Below are 24,770 nucleotides of genomic sequence, written 5' to 3' on the forward strand. Positions count from 1 at the left end.
GCACCAAAACTGTCCATAGCAATATTCACAGTAATCCAAGAGTTGTCAAGAGATGTCATGCTTTACCTCAGTGTTGGGCCGATGAACTGACCAGCCAACATTTGCTTCCCTAAAGCCACACCACTAGCTAAAGACTGCTTTGTCTGACTGGTGAAAGTTGAGACTATGGAAAAAACAACAACCATCAACCACCATGCTATATGTGGAATCACAGCTTGCTATTACAAGGATTAAAATGACATGAGCCCTCCTCAGAAAAATGATGTCATTCCAATCCATCATTCTGACACTTTGATTTGTTTTCTCAGTTGTGTGTAAGCAAACTAAGCAGGTCAGTGTGTGGACTGTATGACAATCTGTCTGTGAAGATTAATTAGTGGTTTAATTCTCCATAAATACTTTTCAACATATATTAATATTAATAATAATATTAATATTCAACACTATTTCAATAGAAAGATGAATTCCATCTGTCCTACATAGTTAAACTGCTCAGTTCAAAGAGAGTTGATCTGGACAGGTGACTCTTCACAAGATCATGGAAAACCACCTAGGCCTGAATAACAGTCAACATTCCCACATTTCCTGTACGCATTGTGAGTGTGCTTTTGTGTGTGTTCTTACATGAGCTCAGGCCTCTGGCGGTGTATGAGAGCACAGAGGGCAAGGCCATTTCTCCAGGAAGATGTGAGGTTGGTGATGTCGACCCCTCTGTAGCCTTGAGTCTGTTTCTGACACCAGGTCAGCAGCCGGCCAGGACGCACCTCAGACTCTGCAGGAGAGGACAACATTCAAGGTCACATGGTCATGCAGCATCATAGAATGAACCATGTTCATGGCAGAGGGGTTACTGTTATCACCAAGTGCTTTATTTTTGAGAGGGCTGAAAAGTGTCTCTAACACTGTTGATGCTATAATGCAACTCTCCACTGATTGAATACCAATACCTTTGTGGGTTCACTTGACTTGGGCCTCGTGACTTGAAAGACTTGAGTGACCTCCCATGCCTAAAGCAGAGTAATCTTGGCCTCATGTTCAGAGACAGAGCAGACATTCAGTGCTGCAGATCTTTAAAGTTGGCCTACTTAAAAGATCTGCAGCACTCACTCTGATGTGCTTTAAAATACTTGGCTGCAACTGCACGGTTAGATTTGTTGTACATGTCAGTGTTTCTGTAGAGCAAAAGGAATGGGAAAATAAGATACAATAAATGGCAATTCGTTAATGGGAATTAAATTTTGTTTCAATTTAACTCAACTGTATCTTCCCTTTGGAGGCTGTAGTTTGTGATATTTTGCATTATATTAAAACATAAAACAGTGCCACAAACCACAATGACCATAAAGATTAATCAAAACTTTAATCAAACAAAAACTGACCATTATAATCTTCAAGTACTAGAATTTAGCACATGGCCCAAACATTGGACTTCATTTAGATCGAGAGACTCAAAACCTAAGAAATACATGTCCAGAGTGGAACCTTCTGTCTCCCCTTCCATCAATGACAGTAATGTTACTCATGCTTATCCTTCCTCTCTTTTTTATCGAAGTACATACTTTCATTTATATGTAAAAGTTCTGCACTCAAGCTTTCAAACTGCACTATTACTGTCATTTTTTAAATTAATAATTATAATTACTATGTGTAATGTGAAAAGAGGTCACTCATGGTGAAAAAATGCAGAGATTTACCACCAACTCTGCGTTTCTCCTCAGTTGTACTGCATGTTTTTTAGCATCTTTTGGCTTATTGTTCTGGTTTTACTTTAATATTTCTGGTTCAGTCTTACTGCTATAATCAACCTCATTTCCAGTCACAGGCGGTGGCAGTTTTCAGAATGAAAGCTCTGATAAACCCAATGCACAGTACCTGCACAGCATCAAAGAGGGGATGAAGTTAGTGAGTAGCTGGAGAACCTAGCAGCTGAACAGTCTGATATTCTCTCAGAGATAAAAAAAAAAAAAAAGGAATGAATACGGGTAGACAGAAACAAGACTCCAAATAAATGCTTATGTTGTGTCTTATGTGTAAATAAAGTGTACCACGCCCATGCTGTTTATCAGTCTAACCCTGCTGTCACATAGCAGAGCAGGCTAACACATGTCTGCCAGAGGCATCATGTTTGATCCTCATGTGGGTGAAATGTTATCCTGCTGTATTGTCTGTGTGATGAGGTGTGTCAGTCTGTGACTAAGGTAAGGCTAAAGTTTCCCCAGTGAACTATATTCAGGAGGTCCCAATGATGTATCAAAATGCTGTTCAAATAACACACACTTTTTTAAAGTGGGTTTGGTCATGCTGCATTGTTGAGATTTTATAAATAGTAGTTACTTTAACTAGCTTTCATGTAGGGTAAATGGGGCTGTGGATGCATCTAATCTCAATGGTGATCATTAGATGATCAGGTTACTATTACAACATCACAGGGAGCTTTGAAAGAAGAATACAGTCCCATGAGTATTTCTATCAGTACTTTGGTTATAGATATTTGATGCTTCTATAATCTGTTGCACAAGTGTGAACACTGTGGTAATAAAATCAGTCTATAATCTGCAGGTTGACATTTGCATGTCCAACTTGTCAGTGACTGGCTGTGTGATGGCATATCCTAACTATTAGAGACCAATTCAGACAGCAGATGAGGTAGAGAACTGTCAGAATGATTCATAAAGCCATTAATTATGATTGCATCATTGCTTTTAGGGTTAAAAAATTCTGAGATGCTATGACTGGCCACAATACAACAGTGGATTTTATAATCATTCAGCCATTTTCTGAGGGCTGATGGCTGGAGTGAAGTTTGAGGATAAGGAAGTGTTTGGATAAAAAACATTCAGTTAGCATCTCACCTCTTCTGGACAGGTTGACTGATCTACGCTTGGGGCCACCACTCTCCAGGTTACATGAGTCCTGTTGGCCATCAATATACAGGTGACGAACCTGAGAGAAAGGAAAAAAAAGTGCTCCTGACCCCGAAATACAATTTGAAACTTTAGGCAACAAAACATAACTTTGCTGAGCAACAGCAGTCTCTGCAGCTGCTTGCAGTGATTAAGTCTGTTGCCCTCTGAGTCTGGGTGGTTTAGCGGTTTTCGTGTACAGAAAACATGGATGCTGTTTTTTTTTTTTTTTGAATGACTTCTTTTCAGCTTTCATGCATTTCTCGTGGGAGATCACACCCACTCACTGAAGCTACACAGTGCAAGAACAGGCATTCAGGGCAGGGAGTGGGAAGGACACCATTCTCACTATTACAAGTCAGTGTTACCATCAAAATGATTCTGAAGCAGTTATTTTAATGTTAAATAGTTACATAATGTTGCGTTAAGAGACTGCAGAAAAACAGGATTAAGAGGGCTGGCAGCTGACAGAAATTTCCTTGTAACACTGGAGAGCTGATGATTAACATAAAAGGCAAGAGGACAATCACAATGCAGCATTTGTAGCAGAAATAGATCAAAACAACACCTGTAAACTTGCTACTAAACATTTTAATCCATCATAACTGTGACTCAGAGCTGAGTTACGTTCTTCTCTTTACAGAGCATTTATTACAAAAACTATAAACTACAAAAAAGGTTAACATTATTATTATATACTGTATACCTGGTGTGGGCGCACACAGCTAGAGTTGAGGTTGGGGTAGCGGGTGGCAGGGTCAATGGCATATTGTTCAAAGTTTTTGCTGATGTTCTCTGTGGTGGTCTGAGGCAGCAGTCTGTAAAGACTCTCCCTAAGGAACAACAGAGCAGATAATTATAAGATTCTAGATACTGAAGCTTCAAAGTTTATGGCACTACACTGAACTAACCACTTGATCTGTGGAAAGACAGCAAATACTGAGTCAAGTGGAAAGCACAGAACATTGCTTGCAGAACTATGAATAAAGACCTTTAACATGAAATCCATATCACTTTAAGTGCATGCACACTGGACATGTTCAGACTGGTTTATTTGAACTCATGACTACTACTACATTACTATGTGGCAACAGGGCTACTCAAGGATGATAACAAGGTTATTCACGTGACATGAAATACCTGTGAGAATCATGGTTTCCTCATGGTCTCCTTGAAAGTTGATGTGGTTAATTTGAAGATAATAAACAGGACCTCAGAGCTCTAATGGCTGCTTGTGGAGGTGAGATTTTTTGCCATGTCAGTACAGTAAAACTAAAGTTCTATCTTCTTTTGGCTATTTCTGTTGTTGATAACTGAATGTGTGTGGCAAATTTTATAGCAATCCAGCCATTAGATTATGAGATATTCTGTGCAGAAAGTCTGTATTTTAGCCTGTAAGTGGTTCTGGGAGAAAGTTAAAAGTTTCTAAAACAGAAAGGCTAGACGTGACTGTGGAGCTAGAAGAGAACTCATTGGAGTGACAAATATAGAGACCGTGCATCCTCTAAGGAGGATGAATGCCCAACACGCACAAGTTGAAAGTTTTGATATGATGACAGACCAAGAATGACTGGACAGAGGGTCACCAAAAATATTAAGACTCATCTTCTGGGGAACATGAACACGCAGCAGTTACTTTGAAACAAACTGTTGTACCAACAAACTAATTTATCTAACTGTCTGGACTGATGCTTGTTTTCATCTGAAGGAAATCCAGAGAAGATAAATGACAGAGCACAGGGCAAGTCGATCGTGTTAATCTTAAGTTACAGAAAGTGAAAGATAAACACACACACCTCTCAGCCAGTATCTCCAGAGGGCTCCTTCCTTGTGCCCAGCCCCTCACCATCCAGGCTGTGTCAAAGGCTGCCAGAAAACCCCGAGCACAACCTGTACCCATTGGCCAGAAGGGCTGTAAGCAGAGAGCATGAGGTCAGCCTGAACACGCACAAGCTAAGTCTCAACAATGGTGGCAGACAGATGATCAAACAACCCTGACAACACACACAACACCCACTGCGACCGGTATGTCATTACCTCAAGTAGACTGTCTCCCACCAGTGCAACTACTAGCTGGTGTCCATGTTTCTCCCTGATCAAAGCAGCATTCTCTGAAGCATACATGCTGGTGAAGTCAAACATGGCCACATCTGGCTGCCCATAGTGGTTGATGGCATAGTCCAGGGATGGCAACTGGTAGTTTGTGCCGAAGTCAGCTGCCTCACGGGCATAAGAGAGCAATGCTTCCTGGTTGACATTTTCAGGGCTGAGCAGTCGCTCTGTTTCTATGTAGTCCTGTATGCAGACAAGAGAAGGAAAGTTTAGGACAGGATCACTGACATGACACAGTTATGAGAGGGGCTGCTTAGAGTGAGGAGTCCACAGAGGATTACCAAGTCACTCTGCAATAGGCAATAGTAGATGATCTACCTCTTCTTCTAAGCTTCTTCCAAAGTGCACATAAACAAAAAAATTCTTCATCATAACTGTTCCTGTGCAGCATATGAAAGCATCTACTGAGAATTACAGACTTGGTTTTGGTATTTCAGTTCCCAGATTGACTTTCTTTTATTTCCAGAAATTCAGGTTAAATGTAATCCATAAGGTGTTTTGGCATTCAGCCAGCAACTACACCTATCAGCCACAACATTAGGTCTACAGCAATGTTAAATTGGGTGGCATGTATCAAAGTAACATCCAGATGAATATCAGGCTGCAAGGTTTCCCAGCAGAACTTTGTATTGTAATGAGATGACTGATGTTCTTCACTTCAGTGGTCAGTGGTTCTAATGTTGTGGCTGATAGGTGTATGTCTAACGGTCAAGCTTGTGGCTCCTTGTCAGCCACAGTGCGAACTTGACAGAAGTGAGTTATCAGTCTAAAAATGTCACACACACACCCCATGAATGATGCCATCTCCCTCTGAGTCACACAGGAAATAACTATGCAGTGTTGTTTTGACTTGTGAGTGGAATGAGATGCATCATTATCCAGTGTTTTTATCAGTATAAAATTTCCTGAGAACCACCATGCTAGGCTGGACACAGAAGGATGATTGGGACTGATTCATAAACAAGATTCACATTTCTCATGAAAAAAATCTGAAAACTATATTAAGACTGGTGTGTTTCACTGCAAGAGGAACATAATGACAAAAACCAAGTTAGTCAGTTTGTTGAATCAGTGAGCTATTATGAGTGATGAGGTCTCTCAAGCTTTGGCCAATGTAAAATGAGACAGAGACCAAAGGGTACAGCGAGGCAGGGTTTCAACACCTGCGTGTGTGTGTGTGAGAGAGAGGGAGAAAGAAAAAAGATAGTCCTCATTTGTACACACTGCATCAACAGTGTTCCTTGTGTGCATGTGTGTTTGGGTGTATTTTCAGATAAGTGTGCTGGCAGACACAGGGTGAGAGGGTTAACAGCAGTCTTCCTAATAGGATCCCGTCTGCACTCTGATGCTGTAATAATAACCTAATTTATACTGTCTAATCTCTGTAAGGAGAAATCAGGGATCCTCACTGACAGGACACCTCTGACTCATAAGGTCTGTGTGTGTGTGTGTGTGTGTGTGTGTGTGGGCGGGGGGGGGATAGAATCAATGTGAGAGAGCGCAAGCATCTAATTAGAGTCCTATTTCATTATCATCTTCTATGGAGATCCATCACTCACTGCAAAAGTCAAAACACTGTGTTTCTAAGCTCTGGCTGCTGGCTTTAAACCTTGCAACCCATATCTACACACACACATATGTGTGTTTGTTTCTGGCTAAAAAACACACTCTGAGACAACACTACAACTACTTCATAAACTAAAAATACACTAAAAGAGAAAAAAGGGACAAATTATTTACTGTTATAATGCAAAGTTTTATTCAATGACCAGCATGCATCTGGGTTTCATACTATAAACAGTTGCAGCTGCATGCAGTATTGCCAGCTTAGCCAGTTTCCCCCTAGATTTGGCGACTTTTAAGACCCTTTTTGCAACTTCTTTTTTTTTTTAAAGTGCATACAGACAAATCTTGCAACTTATTAAATAATAACAGTTAACAATACAGCTACGGTTAAAGTGCGTTATATACAAGATTTCATCTTTTAAAATCTTGTATATATATATATATATATATATATGTTAAGAGTTACATAATGACTCCATGGAAATGCTATTTCAGTAATGTTATGTCTCTGCCAGTACTACCCAACTTCATTGGTTCTTAAACAGAAAACAGTAACAGATTTGTGAGTAAATTCATCCACAATCCGACTGAAAACCAGACGAGAAGCAGCAATAAAAAGCTGGGACAAACCAAGAAAACAGGCAGGCCAGCCTGACACGGGGCTGAACATTTAATTGACATATTATCATATTTGCATTGTATGGTCAAGTGTAATATCCAAATTCCAGGAGGTGTAGTTTTTTGCTAAAGATAAAATGTGTCAAAACCTAGCATTATAAATGGAGCATTGTGGTGTTACAGAGATGGCCCTGTCTACAAATCACACTATATCTAAGGGATTTAAGGGAACATGCTTGTTTGGCACAGACCCCAGCAAAAATCACATCATCATTTTTAAATTTTTCCAGTGCGACAATCGTACAGGATGTCATACACTAATCTCTAACTGAACTGTTTGCAGCCAATGAGTGGAGTACAGAGACAATATCTCTGGTTGTGCTGCATCACATGCTAAATCAGTGAAGTACTCTTCTACTGTTAACCTGGTGTTATATTCATCTTCGGTTTCTGGATGATCTTACTGCTCTACAGTGGAGGCCACATGTAGCTGCAATAGTGCCAAAAGAGCACAAACAGAGTTTGTTCAGTCTTTGGGAATGACAATGGTAATTATGAACCACAGAGAAGAGTGATACTGACACTGTGTTTGTGAACCATTAGAGTCTAGTAAAGTCAGGTAAAGAGTGCCTCTTTTGAGAACCTTTACAAGGACACCACCTACAACATGCTAATTATACACAACAACTATGGTGTTAGTTATAGGCTCAGAATGCCAAGAAGACAAGAAATGAAAAAGTTGTATACATGTGTGTGTGTGCATGATTAAGCTCACATTGATGATGACCCCTTTGTCCAGCAGACTCTGTTTCTTTGCTGTCATGACAAAGTAGTGGGTGTTGTCTTTGTAGTAAACTATGTTCTCCAAGTCAATTCCTGAAAACATGAGAGGCTTTACTTCACAGGTTAAACCAAAACAAACAAAAACAGATGGCTACATGCTATGCTGTCTCCTCACCTGTCTCCTCCTTGAGTTCCAGAAAGAACTTCTGGTTAAAGATGAAAGCCACACCACTGATTTCTTCCACTTTGGCCTCTGCAGTGGTGTTCCTGTTGATGAAGTTAGCTGTGATAGCGATGGCTAACTTACCACGAAACTCCTTGCGACTGAAACCTGACAAAAGGAAAAAAAACCCTTAGGACTGATGATGGAGACATAAGCCCCTCCGGAGCTGACTGCTTAGAGAGGAAAATATTTACCACTGATGTGATCTGTTACTGTGTGTCAGCAAATTTACAAAGCATAACAAGTATACCACACACTTAAACAGGTGAGCACAAACACGCATTGCATTACTTAGACCCAGACAGAAAGCTAACAAAGCTCTTAAACAGTTCATTGACACACACACACACACACACACACATACACACACACAATGCTGACCTAATAGACACTATTAAGCTTCCAGTTAAAACCATGTCAACAGGAAATGCCAGTGACTGAAAGCAGCTTTGCAACACCTCACCTCATTTCCAGTAAAAATAACAGGTAGTCCTTTGACTGCAAAGCTAAATATCTTGAAAATGTGGGTCAGTAACAAACCTTTTCTAAGGACTCACTTTCACCATATGAACTGCCCACTCCCTGAACACTCCCATTTCTGATTTCTTTTTCCGGCTTTCTCACCGTCTAATGTGTTTTTGCGTCCATCTGCTCCAATCACCACATCAAAGTCAAAGTCTGAGACAGGATGGCTGGAAGGCTGGACCACTGCTCGCCACCCAGGGCCTGAGGGGGAACACAACAAACCAGCCAGCCATTACCATAACATATACTACAGTATATACCACTTGCTATATTTGTGTGTGTGCAACAAAGCAGTTACAATTGTGCTGGGTTCCCTGGAGTGTTAAAGTGAGACAGTCCCAGTTTTGATGTGCATATTTTTGGACCCTTAAAATCAGCAGACTCTATCAATAGACTTGTGTTATTTTCCACACAGTTTGCTATATATTCTTCCACTGCAAATGTCTCCCCTCTAAGAATGTTCCTGATCTCTTGAACATATTGTTGTGAGCATGTTCTTTCCATATATAGCTGAAATATGCAGGAGAGCCCCTGCACGTCAGTGCCACTCATGACCCTTTAACATACAGATAGTACCACACATACAGACTCACTGTCATCAGTTTGCTCTGCTGGTGGCTCTGCAAGTTTGACAAACTCCACGTTGACATGGATCTCCACTCCCAGAATCAGACTCACTTTCAGCAGCATCAGTTGGAGCTGACGGATACCTGAAGTGGATACACACACACACGCACGCACATACTTCATATCCAAAAAGTAGACAAAGCCAAGCTAGAGCTACCCATATAGGCAAAAAAGCAAATATAAATAACAAGCTAAGGCTGACGTGGTGAGTTTTCTAGGCATTACAGAACTCTGAGATAGCAAGTTCTCACTGCATCTACCATCAGGACATGTCAGCATTCTGTTTTTAGAATGGCTACCAGCTGCAACTGGACTGCTGTCCTCTCTCTCTGCTGTAGTCATGTTCAAATTGGAAATTGGAAAATTTTAATCATGGTGGCACACTCACTGCACATAGTCTTTAGCATTTACAATGATTCACAAAGTTCCAATTTCTGAAATGGCTGTAACCAACTCATTGTAGGATAAAACCTTGATATTTCAAAAGTTTTAATGCATTTTAAGTTGGTGACAGCTCTTCTATGGTCCTAATTCTTCCATGAAACTTAGCCAATACTAACTCACTACTTACTGCATAGAACTCTTTGGGATCATTTTTATGCAAGGTAATATGAGACTATGGTTTGCTGAGTTGGGGTGACAGAGTGTGTGCACAATTGGCTTAATGAGGTCAGTATTGCCACCAGTACTAATCCAGTGTATCTGTACTGGACTGACAACATCCTGGCAGTACCATGATGTACCATTAATCTGTGGTGCAAGGTCACAGAGATCATGAGATCATTTTATATACTATAGACCAGAAGCTGTATATTTAGGTGCTTTCTGGCCAGCAGTTTTGGGAGGAAGACACGGCTACATTTAGATTAAACAAGTTGAGGCTATGAGACGTACAGTCAGCAGAGCTCATCTTTGAGTGGGGATATTAATACATGACACTATTACTAAAGCTGGAGAGGAAGAAGCGCCAATGGAAACATCCCACCAGGGAGACATCGACTGAAAAACAAACTGAGGCAGCTGGAAAAACTATGGTTACAGAGTCACAGATGTCGAGGACATAAAGAGTGAAAAGTTGAGCTTTAGTCAGTTTCCCTAGTCTGTCTACTGTAAAAATAGAGATAAACACTCACTAATGTGGTCAATGGAGCCAGCACAGAATTTGCCATAGAACTTCTTGGCTCCGAGGCCCCTGAGGTCGTGAATGGTGAAGGGCCAGAGGTGGAGCACGTTGTTCCTGGAGAAGGTGTCTCTCTTCTCAATCACCACAACCTTGCAGCCCAGCAGGGCCAGTTCGATGGCTGTTCGCAATCCACAAGGACCCCCACCGATGATCAGACACTGATTGGGGTTAAAGAGGTAGAAGTTATAACATCTCAGAACAGGTGTTATGTTTTCTCATAGACACCTATGACTAATTACACTGAACTACAGTGCATCTGGAGAGTATTCAGACCCCTTCAACTTTTTTCACACTTTGTTCAGTTGCAGCTTTATGTTAAAGTAAAAGAAAATCAGTTTCCCTCATCAATCTACACTTAATGCTACATAATCACAAAGCCAAAACAAGATTTTAGAAATGTTTGCAAATATACTAGAAATGAAAAACTGACATATCACGACCCTTTGATATAACACTTGACACCAGCTTAACTGACCAATCATGGGATACGGTCTTGGTAACAGAGGTGTTGCAGTGATGGCTGTCCCTCTGGACGTTTCTCCCATTTCCACACAGGATCTCTGGAGCTCAACCAGAGTGACCATCAGGTTCTTGGTCACATCTCTTACCAAGTCCTTTCTACCCTGATTGCTCAGTTTTGCTGGGTAACCAGCTTTAGGAAGAGTCCTGGGTGTTCCAGGCTTCTTCCTTTAAGAACATGTCAGCATGCACGTGTTTGGCACTGTTGTCCCAAAATATAAAGCACAAAGGAAATGGAGGAGCCACTTTTTACCCTGGTAAATTCAAGTGGGAAGACAGGAATATCTTTAAGAACAAAAAATAAAGTATTAATCCTACTTTTTACTTTTAAGTTTCCAAATTTTAAATTGGCACCAACTTTGCAAAAATAAAGGTTAATTTATGTTTGCATACTTTCTATCACTTCCTGTTAATAAAAATAGCAATTGCACATAGTATTACTACTTTATAGTATCAGTACTGTACTGTTGTATGGAACTGGATCACAGGTTAGGTGTGACAGCAGGTATATCTACAGCAGCTAACAATGATGTCTTTTCTGCTTCCAGACCGAGAGAAAAGGAAACAAGAAAACACAGCAGACAGCATCAATCTATGGAAATAGGAAGAGGAAATGAGAAAGCTTCATCTGAAAAGTCTCAAAGGTCCTCTGTGATTATAGTCAACATCTAATTCCCAGATTAGTATGTGGTTTGCCATTTTACGGTCATAGGGAAAATGAACTGGCAAAACAATTAGCACAGCCATTTGGGAAAGGTCATGATTGTGCTATGATTTGAGCCATCTTCCATATAACAGAAAGACAGTAAACAAAATAAATTCCCAAGTTGCTAGCTCATCTAGCCCTTATTTTGATTCTAGATACAGAAAACCAGAAAACAAAGCGGCCACCCAGCTACAGCATCTTTTTTAAATAGAGGTTACTCCAGAAAAATGTCTGGGATAATAGTTCAGCTGTTATTTTTGGCCAACCCTCAGCCCAGCCCATCTGTGTTAATCTTCCCTCTGTGAGTCTCTGGCCTCTTTCCCCTCCGGACGTCTTATCTTTTCCTTCAGATATGAAGGCATTCCAGCACTATACTCAATGTGCTGCTTTTATTAGTTTGACATGGTCAGACAATACAACAGATCAGCACATCACAAAAATATGAAATATGATATACTTAACATTAACTATTTGTCTGAGCTCCCATACTGTTAAGCTTCAGTGTAAGCCATATATTACAGTTTGGCTGAGAAACAGCGTGTCCACTTTCAGAAAGTTTCTCCTGTAAATAGCTTATATTACTTAACTCATGTATTACATTCATTTAGTTGATTCAAGTTCTGTGCATTAAATCCAAATAATTCAGCCTAAAATTTAGGATTACTTAACTCTATTGAATTATTTGCATATAATTGCAGACATAATTCACTTATATAATCTATTTTCCAGACAAATCCACACTGGCTAAGATTATTATTGGGTAGAAACCATCATTCCTTAAGGGTTTGTTTTTTTTCAGTTTGAAAATGCCATTCTATATCTCAACAAAACACAGAAAGGACATAGACATGTTTAGGTCAACCATCACCACAATGAACACCAAAATCTGTTTTACTGACCACTTCCTTTCTGATTGATTCCAAACATGCCACACAGACTATCCCACCTGACACTGCATTTCAAGTGCAACAACTCTGTTTCTGTGGCCTCATAGCAGGGAGCTGACCTGCAGCTCTCTCCAACCAAAGCTATGTCAGGAGTTTGACTAATAATTTAACAGTTTTTAACACTTAAATTTTACCTCGCTGGTGACTGGAAATAAACTACAACTTTTAAAAGGTTTCCTGTAGTTTGTAACAGAATCTCTGTGGTTCAGAGCTCAGTTTCAATCTTACACTCCTGTTTGTAGTTTTAGATATCAGCTGTATATAATGGTTTACTGATCACGTTGATTGATCACTTTTATATAGCCAATTGGAGTTGTGTTAGGTTACTGCTAATCCTGCTAGTCCACATGAAAAGCTTCTTCCATCAGCCAACCAGTGGGAGCATTTTGTTTTGTACTCATCACAATAGCAGAACTTCATTAGCAGTGTTACTCTTCAATGAAAATTGGTCTTCACAACAAGATATGGACATATACATACAATGTGGTTAACGAATCATTTTTAAATATTCCACGGAAGAATAGTACAAAAGGAAACAGTCACAGTGAGCTGTCAGGTGAGGAGCTTTTTGCAGCAAAACTTTTTCATATGAAATTAGTGGATTCATTCACAGTGGAAAAGATGGTGTAAAAAATTTTGTTGAGTTTAACTCTGACATGCAAATTTTTACTACTGACCCATACCTAACTGTATTGACAGTGCTGCCTTTTAAGTGAATGGAGAACTGGAGAGTCCAAAATGGAGGAAGCTATTGTAGCTTACTAGCTCTGTTGTAGTTTCCTAGCTTGCTAACTGTTAATAAGAAAGATTTCTATGAGGGAAGCTTTTTCCTCTTTCAGTAACTCTTTGTCGAATAAAATGATCAGCAGTCCTGAGAACAAATGCCTCTTACCCTGGTGCCCTGGCAGGCTTTATTCTGGTTGTAGACCTTGTGCTGTGCCCTTTTGTCCAGTTTGGTCCACAGAGCCTTGACCTTCCATGTGCTGACTGCGGCCTTCAGCAAGCTGTAGAAGTTGCCATAGTCCAGAGGATCCAAATCCAGCTGCCTGCAGAGGATGCTAAAGGCCTGCAGGGTCCCTTTACAGGTGGATGCCTGAACAAAGTTCTCAAAGAGCTGGCTGGCCTGTGCTGTACGTTCATCCTCTGTCTCACCCATCTGTTCTGATGGTAATCTCCCCTAATACTTCCTCTCTTCTTCCTCCCCTGCTTCCCTCTCCCGATCACTCCTTCCACACTTCCACACACTTAGTACTGGATTCCTATGATGTATGTGCCACCATGCTCAGCTGGTTCTGAAAGAAAGAAATAACATGAATGATTTTTAGAGAGACACAAGAGACTGGAAATAAAATCATTCTTGTACCTGCTGATCAGTCCTACATCCTGTCACTATAATTTATGGGCAAAATAACATACTATTACCTTCTATTGCATGACATTACATTTTTCAAGTCTTGTTATTGTGTTTTACTTTCTAACTACAAACTTGGACTTGGAACACCACTTGGAGCTGATGGATAACAAGACAGGATTTAACAGAGCAATGCAGCCAGAGATATCAAAGAAACTGCTAGCTAAAGCTATGCTAATCAATATATTTATAGTAACAATGGATCACATAACTCTATTTACAGTGAGAGGCGCTGCTCTTAGTGACAAACCCTTAGAGAATTATTGCCAAACTCTGAAATTCTCCCCCGTACAACAGAGGTTTTAGTGTCAGTGTTTCAGCTCACTGTTTTGGGTTTGTTTAAGTCTACCACCATATTTACTTTATAAGATGAATATACAGTATGCAAGTCAAGTCATGTTTACAGCTTGTTCTGCTTTCATAAATTTAGCTAATTAACTTAATTTGAAACATAAATAAAATATAACAGTTAAATGTAATAAATAAAATGTTTTAATACTGACTTAAATATTTTATTCTGCATAGCTCAACTTACTCTGACCTGTTTACACCTTACCATAATAAAATCTAGTCCTTCCATTACTACATGAAGTCCTACTCTGTTTTTGCTTGAAGATTGTGACTGTGATAAAAATCTCTCAAAATCATTCAAATTTTACTTGTGCATCAGTCTTGAATCACCCTTCCTGGTCTTGCAAAAGCCATGATGTGCATCGTCCTCTGCAAAACATGATTAGAAATTAGAAATTGTAAAAGGGAGAGGTCACATTCCAAATATAAGGAATGTCTGCAGCTTGCATTGAAAATAAATTGCAGAGGTCAACATGTTGCCTTATTTAGCTAGAAATGTCATGTCCTGCATTCTGTATGGGCTATTCAGAGACATATATCTCTTTACAAGCTTACAGCTCCAGCCAACAACAAGCCTGCTGAGTTCAGTCATTAATTAAGTTGTACACACTTTTGTTTCCACAACAAAGATATTTTCCTCCTCCAGCTCCACTGAATGCCTGATAGGATTATGACTGAGTGTGTCTGGGAAGGGTTCAGCTGAGCAGTCATGGGAGAAGCTCAAACACTGTAGCTGCAGGCATACAGACAAAAAACACACAATTTGGTGAGGCACAGGAAAAACATTTAGACATTTAGGAAAAACACCCCACCCCCCGTCCCTCTCTCCCAAATCCATTGGTCTTTCTGGCATCAAAGCCAAAGCAGAACTTTGAGTGTTAATGTTTGTTTACTTGACAGTTAAGTTTTTGTACATACTAACAGAATCCCAAAAACCTTTCAACTGAGGTGTTAGTCTGCCCTGACAATGTTGCTTGTTTCTTTCTGAACAGCTGAATAGAAGCAGAACATTACCCTCAGCAATGCATGCATGCCTACGAAGCCACCCGTCAACAATGCCATTAAGAAGGAAGTTCTGGTGCTTTTCCATCGACAGTGAACAAGAACAGTGCACTAGATATTCTAGATATTCATACTTGTGAAAACACTTGAGAACTGGAGAACTCTTAAACACTAATGTATATCTTCAGCTCAAACGGAACTGCTTTCATTGTTTACAGTTCAACTGCTATCATATTTCTCATCTCAACTGATGGTTCAACTGCTTTCAGCTTATACAGTAAAATAGTTATCAACTAACACTTGAATTATTTTGACACTTCAGCAGACAGCTGCTGACAGTATGATATATAACTGATATTTCAACTGCTTTCACTACTCACATAACAACTGACACTTACACCACTTACAGTGCACACACTTCAGCTACCTCTAGCACCTCAGCTTCAGCTCCAATTTTTTTATTGCCTCCATCATTTAGAGTTCAACTGTTTTCATGGCTCAGGCATCAGTTGACATTTCAGCTGCTTACACTGACTGTTTGCTTTAACTACTTTCAGTGTTTACAGAAAAACTAGACTTTCAGCAATAATAATACAGCTTCAACAAGCGCTTTGGAGTCTAACACTTACTGTGCTTACTACTTACATTTCAAACACCTTCAGTGCTTCAAATACAACAGTGAGTGCCCAAACTTTATCTGGAACTGCATACACCATTTTACATGGAAACATTTGAACTTGTTTGCAGAGTATGTGAGCACACATTTTCTACTGAAAATGTCACCTTTTCCAGTCTGAATATAATGCTTTATCTGATACTGACCAATGAATTCAGTCTATATCCCAAACTCTACCCAACAACAGACTCTTAAGTTATTTGAAACTGATACCACATGTTTCCTGGATAACATCTGTGTTATCACTGATCACTGAAAGCCTCTCAGCACTATTCTCACTATTACAGTCATGGAATCTGCTGTCCTGGAGGAGCTGGGAGACAGATACTGGTTCACTCTCTTATACACACACAGCGCACATACACCAGCTTAAACACATGCATCACACAGGCACATAGTGTCCAACAGGACTGAAACAAAATCACCTGTGGATGTGCGCTGTGTGCATGCAAGTGTGCGTCATGGCAAGAGAAAGTGCATGTTGCGTGAGGACAACACCTGGTCAGTCTTTTACTTTGTGCCAACCTCCCACCCCCACCCCCACACACACACTTTCTCTTTAAGTCCTTGAGTGGCCCAATGGGGGTCTCAGATCTCTGCTACCTGGCAGCAGACAGTAGCTTCTCAATTACAATTAGCCCACACAGACACACACACACAACCCTTAGGCCTTTTGTAATATTACAAACGTAGCCAGCTAATTAATTTCCAGAGCTTTCATATTTGTTTTCTGGACAACTTATTGAATGCAAGACATAATCAAACATTCCCATAATCAATATTTTCCTTACTGAAGACAGTGGGAGTACTTGTCAGTTCATCCTTTTGGATCTCATCCATAAAGGGAACTATAAGACACAGTGACATGGAAAAAGGATATTCAAGGAATTTGTTTGGAAACAACATCCTCAGCTCAGAGGCTGACTGCCCTACTTGTGTGTGGTTCTGATGACCAGACGTGATTTAACATAACTCACACTGCCTCACTGGGTCAAGAGAAGGATACAGCAGTACACACAGAAACAGTGTGCACCAATATACAGAGCTAAGCTAAAAGGGTATGGGAAAGATCACAGCCTTTGGAAGTTGTACTGTATATAACGTCTGGCAGGATACATTGTGGGAGTCTTGGTACAGGAAGTAGTTAACTTGGTATCTGTTTCTAAATTTGTGTGTGGGTGTGTATATGTGAGTGTTTGAATGTGTAAGGGTCTTCAACTGACATGTAACAGCTTGGATCATTTGCAATCAACAAAATTTGAAGAGTGCTACAGAGATGATATATTTTTAGCCCAACCCAAAGGTCAGCATCACCCTGGTTCCTTCAACAAAAAGCCAATGGGATTTTTTATTGGCTTTTGGATTATTGCACAAAATTAGCTCTGTTTTGTTTGAGCAAATTAATCAGTTGGAATTGGAATAGTCAGAGGTTTTCAAAGCCTGACACTGTGCCGCCCCTCCAGACAAAGTTTATACCAAGTATATATAGTATACTATACCAAGTAACCAACATGTTTACATTTTGGCAAATTCACAAAGAAGTATGCTGAAATAGCTATTAGCAGTTCCTGTTTGCAGTGTATCCATGGATGTGTAGACAACTATCACTATTATTTTAACACTGAAGAGGACTTAATTACATGATGCCTCTCAGGCAAGTTCTGGAATAGTAAGGAGCATCTCTTATAGGATTGCTTGATTGTTCACAATGTACCTAGGAGATAATGATTTTCTCAAGATATGTAAGTCACACTAAATCTAAAAATGTGTATCATGTGTGTTCACATTTGTCTGAGTAATGACTCAGAAGAGCACAGTTTTTGATGGAAACTGTGCTACTGATTTTTCAAGTACCTTAACTGCCTCTAAGAGCTGTTTATCACATCCATTTCTGCAAGAACTTCTTCTCCAGCAGTTGAATGTGTTGATTAAATGAGTCAAATCAGCAGGCCAACCTACAATAACTAACTTACCATCGGTTTTAGAACACCAACAAACACCTGTCCCTTTTACTTAATGCAGTATTTTTTCATTACGTCTCTCCCTCAATGCCCACCCTGCAACTCTCCTGCACCCTCTACTCTTTTTTCTGTATACTTCTTTTCTGCTCTATCATAATATATCAAAAAGAATTTACCATTACAGATAATAATTTCCTCTCATTCTGCTTGGTTATTGTCAACTCTCGGCCAGTTTCTATGTAATGTCATTATTACAGCTTCCAGGACTGCTATGACCTTACAAGTGATTCCAAATCATCCCACTGTCCAGCTTACAACTTCCTAGTTATAACTACACAAGTTCCTTATTGTGCACTATATAAAGATGCCCTTTGTGTTACCTATGCAAGCCTATCAATACTAAGCATTCATGTAATGTACATCTATTCTTGTATAGTAAACAGATGACTTCTTAATCAAGTCAGCCATTCAGTAGGTTCAAGTGTCCATAACAGCGGTGGTGTAACATGCAGCAGAGGAACCTTTAAAAAGTAACAGTATTTATATAATGCTAACAGTATTTCAGGATACATGTGTATATGTCAAGGATGCCATCCAGTAGGTGTTAAGGTCAGTGGTGCACCTGCCCACCAAACAGATGTCTCCATTGTGATATTGATGAAACAGAACCTAAGAGGTAGCACAACTATCAACAAAGCTTACTGGAAAACATGAAGACATTTTTAAAAAAGCTGAGAGCCACAGTATGGAGCTAAAGTTGGGATGTGCTTAGCTTAGGTTAGCATAGCGTAAAGAATGGAGGCAGTAAAAAACTGCTAGGCTGGCCAACCAACAACTCTAAAGCTGCTTAATTAACACCTTCTACCTGAGCTGTTTAATCATTATACAAGACTGGCTGACACTTCCTGGTCAATAGCACTAGCTTTCTAATAGTTACACAGTGGTAGTGACAAAAGCATCTTTACATGAGGGACGAGCACACTAAAGCAGATGAAAACATTTAAACAATGGAACAGGGAAGGACGAATGCCCTTGCCACATTGTAATTTGAAAATTAATTAATTACTGGACTTCTCTGACAAATGACAAATCTATGTGATATTGTAAGCTACAGTTATGAGTGGTGATTGATAACTGTGTGGCCTAAGGTAGAAGGAGATGAGTTAAACAGTTCATGTTACATGCACATGCAGTTCAACTCTTAAGTGATTATGCAGAAAGTCTGAAGTTGATAGGTTTCATTGCATTTCTGTTTCAGGTAATTGGCGTATGCAAGTCAACACTGTCTGAGAAAATAGGCATTTCTCCGTGCACTCATCTGCCAAATGTAGATTTGAACTCATCCAACACCTGCCCTGTTCACCTGATTTGACACCGTCTGACAACTTCCTCTTTCCCCAAGATGAAGAGGCAGCTCAGTGGTCACCATTTTGACAGTGATGATGATGGCATTGTTGCTGTGGACCATTATCAGAATCAAAATTTTGACAGACTACAGGAGCTTGAAAACAGACATAATGAAAATTGCATCTTCTGCATAGATATGACAAAATGGCTCGACAGAAGCCCCTACAAAATTTCAACAGAGTAGCCCTGGACATACTTTCACTTACACAAAATTTGGTATAACATCCCAAGACTTACAAAAAAAGCAAAAAAAAACTGTGACAGCGCTGCGAATTTCAGTCCTTTGCCTTTCAACATTTTTATGGTCTAGTCTTAAGTAAAGATCAATGTAATACAGAACAACATAATGCATGTTTGGTGCATTTTCTAGGGCTGCATGTGGACACAGGAAGTGATACAACATGTGCAATACATCATGTCTGCCCCCCTGCACTTCACTTAGGAAACTGCATCTTACTTGCTCGTGCAGTGTACATGGCTGCGTCCACCAGCATCCCACTAGCTCCCCCAACATATACAAAGGTCCAAGGGTCAGGATAAGTCATGCCTGGAAGCTATTAAAGGTTATGTTTGTAACAGCATAGAATCAGGTTACCAGTCACCTGAGGCACAAGAAACTCTAGCAGACAGGTGACATGTAGAGCAGGGGAACTGTGTCACTTGGCTGCAGACAAAGAGACCTCATCTTACAAAACATGCAGCTTGTCAATATTTCCTTGGCATAAAACTGCCCCATTTCCAGAGGGCAGTGTCCACCTTTGTGTCAGTGGTAGCCATCTACACCATTACCAACTTAAAAGACTCATTTATTTCAGGGTACTAAATTATGCCACTGCCTGTGAATTAACCATTTGCTCTATCAACACATTATAAAATGGGAAAGCACTAATGCAAAAGTGTTGTTTTTTCTGGCTTTTACTCTTTCAAACAGCATCTTTTGGTTTTTGTTTGCCTTTAAGGGAATTCTTGCAAAGAGCTACAACACAGGCAGAACATCTCAAACAATCCTCACCACAATCCTACACTTGGCAGCCTTAACTGATCCAGTCTGCCTATGTTATCACTTTTCCTGTTTAGGAAAGAGCCCTCAAAATGTCACCATCATGTACATGTGGCATAATACTGGATTGTCATTTTTCTGTCAGTACTACTCACAGAATACAGATACACGCGCTGAACTTTATCTACTTTACCCAGAAACTGCGTTCATTAAGCTGGGAAGACACTGTACAGATTAGACCAGATTTTTAACCCTAAATTAGTCACCCCAACATATTGCTTGACATTCAGCTTGAAGGCTTTTGGGCGACCCATGTTTCCTGTTTCACTCTACACTGTAGTCAATAGACTTTTGCAGGAGGACCTCATGATTTATAATTACCTCAAGATTGTTAGATTTTTTTTCCTCACTAAAATGGATGTTCACTGAAAAAAAGATGTGTCCTATCTGTGATGCAATGAAAATATTGAATATCTTACGAGGATGTAATGTAAATTGATTTCAGTGTGTTTTGGAGCCATTTAAAGAGTTTTCATTTTCATTATTGCAATAATTAATTTGGCCAGGATAATTGTGATATGAAACTGTTATACTGTCCCATGCCTACTACACTGACAGTCAAATAAAGGCAAAATGATAGTAGATTTACACACAGCAAAGTGTATTAAAAGTATCTGATACTTCTCAAAGTATCTTTAAGCACAGTCAAAAAATGTGAAATGCAGGTCTAAAAACCGGGAACCCGCTGGACCCCACAAGTTTAAATGGCTGTTTGAGAGGGTTGGTTAGGTTAGGTTAGGTTAGAATTAGATTTAGGTTTAGGGTTGGGGTATGGTTAGGCAGTCAGTTGTAATGGTTAAGGTTAGGGTAAGGGGCTAGGAAATAGGGCCTCCACAAAGATAGGTGTACAAGGATGTATGTATGTATGTGTGTGTGCGTGTGTGTGCATGTGTGCTAATGTCTGAGAGAGGGATCGAAGCTGAGTCAACAAGTTCCTGCCCAGACAGACAAGATGCCAAGAGAGGGGAAAAGCACAGAGCAAAAGAGACCAGAGACAAATCAAGTCTGTAGACAGGGATAGAGCCAGGCAGACAGGGAGATGTAGAAAGCAGTGTTGCAGATTCTTTGGTTATTAAATTTATGAAATTCAAATGTGACCACAAAGAGAGACTTGGCCAAGAGACGCGCTGCCGCTGAATGTGATGTGATTAGGTTCAGCAGCAATGATTTACTCTGAAAACAGGAAATATGAACAGCTGGAATGTCAGAAGTGTGGACCTGCTGTTTCTTCTCAAGAACACACAAATCTGCTGCATCAGTCCAAAAGACTGACAATGAATTGCTGAAAGACGTAGATGTAGAGCAATATCCACTAATAAACAAGTTTTCAATAACACAAAATTGTATATCAAAATGATCAAATAATGAATGTTATTTGTATGACCTTTGCTTTAAACCTTATCCATATTCAGTGATACTGAATCTAACAGTTCAGCTTTCAAAGTCCAGCACCAGTCTCCATTATGAGCAATGTTCCCCCCAAGTTTTCATGTGACACTGGCCGTGGAGGTGGAGTCGCAGCCATTTTCAACTCCATTTTATTAATTAACCCTAAACCTAAACTCAATTATAATTCATTTGAAAGTCTTGTTCTTAGTCTGTCCCACCCAAGGTGGAAAACATTAAAGCCAGTTCTATTTGTTGTAGTGTACCGTCCTCCTGGTCCATACTCGGATTTCTTATCTGAATTTTCAGAGTTCCTGTCGAGTTTGGTTCTTAAAACAGATAAAGTTATTATCGTAGGCGACTTCAATATTCACGTTGATGTCAACAATGACAGCCTTAGCTCTGCATTCTCCTCACTATTAGACTGTATTGGCTTCTCTCAGTGTGTAAATAAACCCACTCACTGTTTCAGTCACACTCTCGACCTTGTTTTAGCTTATGGTATTGATATTGAACATGTAACAGTCTTCCCACAGAATCCCGTTCTATCAGACCACTTCTTAATCACTTTCGAATTCATATTGCTGGATTATGTATTATCAGCAAAAACATCCTGACTAGAAATATTTCTGATAATGCAGTAGTTAAATTCAAGGAAATGATTCCCACTAACTTAGGTCCAGTGCCTCATCTTAATTTAGCAGAAGCCAGTCCCTCCCAGCTTGATCATCTTGTAGACAGTGTTGCAGACTCATTACGTACAACTTTAGACTCCATCGCCCCCCTAAAAATGAAAACAATAAAGAGAAAGAGGCAAGCTCCATGGTTCAACTCCCAAACCCGTACACTGAAACAAACAGCACGTAGGCTTGAAAGAATGTGGCGTTCCACCAAACTGGAAGAATCCCACTTAGCCTGGCAGGATAGTGTCAAAGGATATAAAAAGGCCCTCTGTAATGCAAGAAGTGCCTATTACTCATCATTAATAGAAGATAATAAGAACAACCCCAGGTTTCTCTTCAGCACTGTAGCCAGGCTGACAGAGAGTCACAGCTCTATAGATCCACGCATCCCTGTAACCCTCAGTAGCAATGATTTTATGAACTTTTTTAATGATAAAATCTCTACCATTAGAGATAAAATTAATCACATCCTGCCTTCAATCAGTACTGATTTATGCCATAACACAGGATCCATAGAGTCAGCTGCAAAACCTAACCTTGACTCCTTTTCTCCCATCGACCTAGCCCAGCTCACATCAATTATCTCAGCATCTAAACCTTCAACTTGTCTCTTAGACCCCATCCCAACTAGGCTGCTTAAGGAAGCTCTGCCCTTAATTTGCAGTCCTGTATTAGATATGTTAAATCTGTCCTTGGTAACAGGTTATGTTCCGCAGTCGTATAAAACAGCTGTAATCAAACCTCTTCTAAAAAAGCCCACTCTAGATCCAGATGTATTAACCAACTACAGACCTATATCTAACCTCCCCTTTCTTTCTAAGATCCTGGAGAAAGCAGTTGCAAAACAGTTGTGCGACTTTCTACAGGACAATAGTTTATTTGAGGTTTTTCAGTCAGGATTTAGGCTGTATCACAGCACAGAGACGGCACTTGTAAAAGTTACGAACGACCTTCTGATAGCATCAGACAATGGACTTGTTTCTGTACTTGTCTTGTTAGATCTCAGTGCTGCTTTTGATACAATTGACCATCACATCCTTTTACAGAGACTGGAGCACTTTATTGGTATTAAAGGAACGGCACTAAACTGGTTTAAGTCCTATCTATCTGATAGGCTTCAGTTTGTACATGTTAACAACTACTCCTCCATACACACAAAAGTTAGACATGGAGTTCCACAAGGGTCAGTGCTTGGACCAATCCTCTTCACTCTGTATATGCTTCCCTTGGGCAACATTATCAGAAAACACTCCAATATAGATTCATATCCCATGTTACATGTTACTAACTCAGTATCTCCCCTTTCCTGTAGTATTGTGCTCTTCCGTCTCTGTCTCCTCTTCTGTCTCTCTCTGCAGGTATTTCTGCCTCTGGAGCTGTAGAGTCTGATCTGCGATGACAAGTCTCCTGCTGCTCCTACAACTCCACTCAACACCTGCTGCTAGAATTAGAAATGACTTATACTGCTATTAGTTGTATTGCTATGTTAGCAGTTAATACTTTAATTATCACTACTATCATTACTACTGCTGTATTACTGGCCTCACCTTACATCTGATATGGAACCCGTGTTATGCTATGTTCTTCTCTCGCTTTTCCTTGCCACTGTCTCCTAGTGCTGCTCATGGTGGATCTGCTGGGTCTCTCTCTGTAAATACCTATTTTAAAGAGTACAGTCTAGATCTGCCCTATATGAAAAGTGCCTTGAGATGACTTTTGTTGTGATATGGCGCTATATAAATAAAATTGAATTGAATTGAATTGAATGTGTCTGAGCATACACACAAACTCCCTGAGAATTCTTTGGACCACTGTGAGCAACATCAGACGTGCACACTGTCGCACACTGTAATTTTATGTGCTACATAGTTTTGCTGTGCGCGGAGAAAGCGGGAGCAGTGCGCGGTTGCACAGGTGCGCAGCTTAGAGGGGAGACTGGTTATGAGCCCTAAAAATTTTACCGGTCAGTTTGGAGAAGACAGATAGAAGATGCAGAAGACACTGGGTGTGCATATGTAAGGCTGTACTGATATGGATGTGAAGTTGGGGGTTCTTCAACCAATTACTATACTCTGTATACTCTGTAAATGCTTTACACTCTTTTGTTGTGTAGATTCTTAT

The 24,770-nt window shown here is 40.0% G+C and overlaps 1 protein-coding gene across 1 annotated transcript; it reads right to left on the reverse strand.

Annotated features, from left to right (window-relative positions):
- Positions 1–620: 620 nt before the first annotated feature.
- LOC108879907 (F-actin-monooxygenase mical2b) lies at positions 621–15,197 on the reverse strand. Its single transcript, XM_018671351.2, has 13 exons — positions 15,085–15,197; positions 14,783–14,843; positions 13,605–14,004; positions 10,491–10,698; positions 9,324–9,440; positions 8,830–8,931; positions 8,158–8,313; positions 7,975–8,075; positions 4,941–5,198; positions 4,700–4,815; positions 3,610–3,736; positions 2,853–2,943; positions 621–772 (listed from the first exon to the last, which is right to left on the reverse strand). Exons 3-13 carry the CDS (start codon positions 13,866–13,868, stop codon positions 621–623), a joined length of 1,692 nt encoding a protein of 563 aa, XP_018526867.2. The 5' UTR covers positions 13,869–14,004; positions 14,783–14,843; positions 15,085–15,197.
- Between the last annotated feature and the right edge of the window lie 9,573 nt (positions 15,198–24,770).

Source organism: Lates calcarifer, unplaced genomic scaffold (genome assembly GCF_001640805.2).
Source record: "Lates calcarifer isolate ASB-BC8 unplaced genomic scaffold, TLL_Latcal_v3 _unitig_776_quiver_1564, whole genome shotgun sequence".
Taxonomy (NCBI): domain Eukaryota; kingdom Metazoa; phylum Chordata; class Actinopteri; family Centropomidae; genus Lates; species Lates calcarifer.

Excerpts from the sequence above, each read along its gene's own strand:
- LOC108879907 (XM_018671351.2), bottom strand. The coding sequence starts at position 13,868 with ATGGGTGAGACAGAGGATGAACGTACAGCACAGGCCAGCCAGCTCTTT. Across the intron at positions 3,737-4,699 it reads CTGGAGATACTGGCTGAGAG|GGAGAGTCTTTACAGACTGC; the intron begins GTGTGTGTGTTT and ends GTTGTTCCTTAG. Across the intron at positions 2,944-3,609 it reads GCTGTGTGCGCCCACACCAG|GTTCGTCACCTGTATATTGA; the intron begins GTATACAGTATA and ends CCTTTCTCTCAG.